General features: G+C 57.3%; 1 protein-coding gene across 1 annotated transcript; it reads right to left on the bottom strand.

The window, feature by feature from the left end:
- Positions 1-1,411: 1,411 nt before the first annotated feature.
- Positions 1,412-1,839, bottom strand: SETTUDRAFT_161967 (uncharacterized protein; the record flags this gene model as incomplete). The annotated part of the gene is made up of 3 exons (XM_008023611.1): positions 1,412-1,608; positions 1,685-1,744; positions 1,803-1,839. 3 exons carry the CDS (start codon positions 1,837-1,839, stop codon positions 1,412-1,414), a joined length of 294 nt encoding a protein of 97 aa, XP_008021802.1.
- Between the last annotated feature and the right edge of the window lie 1,472 nt (positions 1,840-3,311).

The raw sequence follows: 3,311 nt of genomic DNA, 5'->3' as shown, positions 1-3,311 counted from the left end.
CCGGACTCTCTGTGCATCATGGCATCAGCAGTTGCGCGTTTCTCGGAGCGAGTGCGCGCGGACATGTGCGGAACAAAAAAAGGCCAGCAATGAGGCCATGTCTGCTCGACTGCGTAAGTAAAGAGAAATACGGGCCGACAACTAGGCTTTTCCTGGCACGCTTTCCCCCCTCCAATAAAGTTTGTGAGAGAGAGAGAGAGAGCAATGGGTTGCTGGTTAACTGCTTCTCGGTGCGTGACGGGTAAGTAGCTAGCTAAACTCGAGCCGAACTCTGCGCACGTGCCTCTGCGTTGTTGAGCTGGCTTTTGCAAGGGGTTCCTGGCTTAGTCTGGCGTGTGGCTGGACGTTGGCTTTTGGTGCGAACGTAGCAAGCTCTACACGTATATGGCAACAAGAGGGCTACTTACAAGAGTGCTTGTTGCCAAAAGGGGGACATGCTTTGCTTTGGGAAAACTCGAGTCGGAGCAACACACACACACACATGGTCAGCAAAAGACATGAATTGGCCAAGTTCCGCAATGCCACATGTCTGACTTGCTAGTGTAAAAGCAATGGTAGACTCGGAGGTTCCGCCGATGGATGAATCTGGACCTGCCGTGTTTTGAATGACAATCGGGCTTACCAAGGGACAAGTGTGCAAAGGGTTAGACTGTTGGCATTTTGCAGAGCATTAGCCGATGCCAAGTGCAGAATCAGTTGAGCTTGGGGATGGGACAGTTACGTGGCAGCAGTACCTGTGCACCAAGGGCAGACGTGTGCCGTCAAACAGTTTTATTCAGTACAAACGGCCACAAGGTTACAGTCGCTCCGGTTCCCATGGCGTAATTGACCTCAGATTGATTGCCTTGGACAGCAAAAGACAAGCTTGCGCAAGATGAGATAGATTTGAACATTTTCGTAGCCCATTGGCGACGGTTGATTTTCGAACGACAGGACTGCGTGGTAGACCACGTCGACAACAAGGAAATAACGACAGGCTGTAGAATCGCCGTCAGGCTGCGACTCTGTACATTTTCCAATTCCACATTGCTTCGACCGAAATAAGAACAAAAACTCCCAAACTCATAGAAAAAGCGGAATTGTCCAGTGCGAAGGAGTAAAGGGAAAAGCCATACAAGGCCACAGTGAGCACAAGACCAGGCACCTCGGCTATGTGACAGAAGAAGCAGTGTGAGAACGATAAAGGGTATAAAGCCAGCCGGGATAGGAGAGAAAAAAAAAGACAGCTTACAGTCAAAAATGACATGAAGGAGAGAGAGGAAGAAGAATCAAGTCCAAGTCCAAGTAGATGTAGGTGTATAGTGTGCAACAGAAACGCCAGACCAAGCAGGCAGGCATTCAATCGCACCGCAGCATGTCCATAGCCGCCGAGTATCTGTCGGTATGTGGCGCAGGGAGGGGGATCGAGCAGCTATCGAGAGGTGGCGTAGGAACGGTTGTATTGTCCTTGATTTGCTCCGTTGGTTGTGGGGGTGGAATGGATGGCCTTCCAGGCGACTTCAGCGGCTTCTTCTCGCGATTGTTCGAGGTAGCGGTAGTCCCGCCAAAGGGCGGCTCGGTATTCACGGCCATGTACAAAGACACTGCTCGACCAGGCTGTGCGGATGCCTGAGTGCCAGTGTCAGTCAGTGCCAAGGGGTTGTGGGGGCGGGCTGCACATGTCGAGGACGGATGGATGACGAACCTCGGGGGTCAGAGTAGTCCTGGAACTGAGGCTGGGCGATCTGGTTGGTAGCGCAGTAGTCTGGGGGACGGTTAGCTGGACACGGCCTGTGTGTGGCGGAAGCAAGCGGTCTGCGCACGCTGTAGCTTCTGGACGTAGCTCTCGGGTGCAGCCATTGTGCGAGATGGACTTTTGCAAGCGGAGATGGAGGCGTGATGCTTTTGACAAGTTTGTGGTGGGGTAGAGGTTTCGCGAGTGGGGATGGGGGAAGATCAGGTAGGCGTGCGAGGGCTGGGTAGCAACACCTTGTGCAGCATAGTGATGGCTCTGTTTATAGTCTCGGGGTGCTTTGAGAGCCTCATTTTCGGTATCCTGTAGGAACAATGAGAGGGGGCGTTGCCACACAGGACGTCTGAAGAGGAGAGCAGCTGCAGCCGCCGTACGCCCCCTATGTGCTCGGGGACAGAGCATCAGGCTGATGGTCCTGCTGCGCTGGCAGGTTTTTCACGCCATAATTGGCCGGCAGAAGCATCATGGAGCTCGCAACTGCGGGGGTAGCGAGCAGGAGAAGGCGGCCAGGCAGAAACTAGAACCGCCAGAAGCCGGGACGGGCACCATGGCAGAGGGTTGCGTGTGCTGGAAACCACCGCCTGGGGATGGCGAGGCCAATGAGGGCCGGGGGATGAATTTTGGTGTTGAATGCATTGCCGAGTTCAGCCTGGCTCGGCTGTGAGCTGGCAGTGGAGGACGAGAGAGAGAGAAGCTTCCATGCTAGTTTCTCAGTGCCCCGACGCAGTGCCAGATGTGTCTCGCAGATTGGCCCTTGGTTCGCTCGGCGTTCGTCCCGGTTGCGGCTAGCAGGATAAAGGGCCGTGCCGTTTCCGTACCCGTATATATGCCATCTGAAAGCGCGTCATCTCGAGCAACCATGCTTGACGTGTCGGGCGCTGAGCGTGGTGGCAGGCAGGCAGCCGGAGAGAGAGAGGGAGAGGGAGGGAGCGGGAGGGAGAGGGAGAGACGGCCAAGCGAGAAGGAGTCGCCCGTCGTATCCCATGGCCTTTGATGCCACGGGCGCCCCATGGCGATGGCCATCCCATCCCATGCCATCTCACGGCTGCACGGCGGGACCCACTGGCGCTGAGGTGGCATGGGCACAGAGGCTCGCACTCACAGGCGGAGCGGGAGCGGAGCGGCAGTGGCAGCGGCCAAAGGGGCTTGTTCCTGGGGGGGGGGCCGATGGGGATGGGGATGGGGGGCGAACTGCTCAGCCCTGTGCCTGCGATCTCCCACCCCCCGTTGCAGTTGGGCGGCGTGGTATGCAGCCGGCGTCACATCACATCGCCAGACTGCAGCCCGTCCGGTTCCTGGATACCCGTGCAATGGCCATAGGTTTGGTGTCTCTGCCGCCGCCAACGCTAGCACTACCCACCTCTTGCACGCGGCGCTTGCTCGGTCTTCGCTTGAGGCGGTAGCAGCGAAAGTGGCCGCTGGACTGACTGAGGCACCGCACAAGCCCCGCCGGCATGACCACACCCTCGCCCGCCGTCGGCGCTGCGCTGGCAGACGTGTTGTTCAGGTCAAGGCTGCCCGGATGGCGCGAAGTCGTGGCTGCTGCGACGACGGCGAGTGACGTGTCGTACCAGCTGCA

The sequence above is a fragment of the Exserohilum turcica genome (assembly GCF_000359705.1).
Source record: "Exserohilum turcica Et28A unplaced genomic scaffold SETTUscaffold_105, whole genome shotgun sequence".
Classification (NCBI taxonomy): Eukaryota; Fungi; Ascomycota; class Dothideomycetes; order Pleosporales; family Pleosporaceae; genus Exserohilum; species Exserohilum turcicum.
This window is presented reverse-complemented; position numbering and strand designations above follow the sequence as displayed.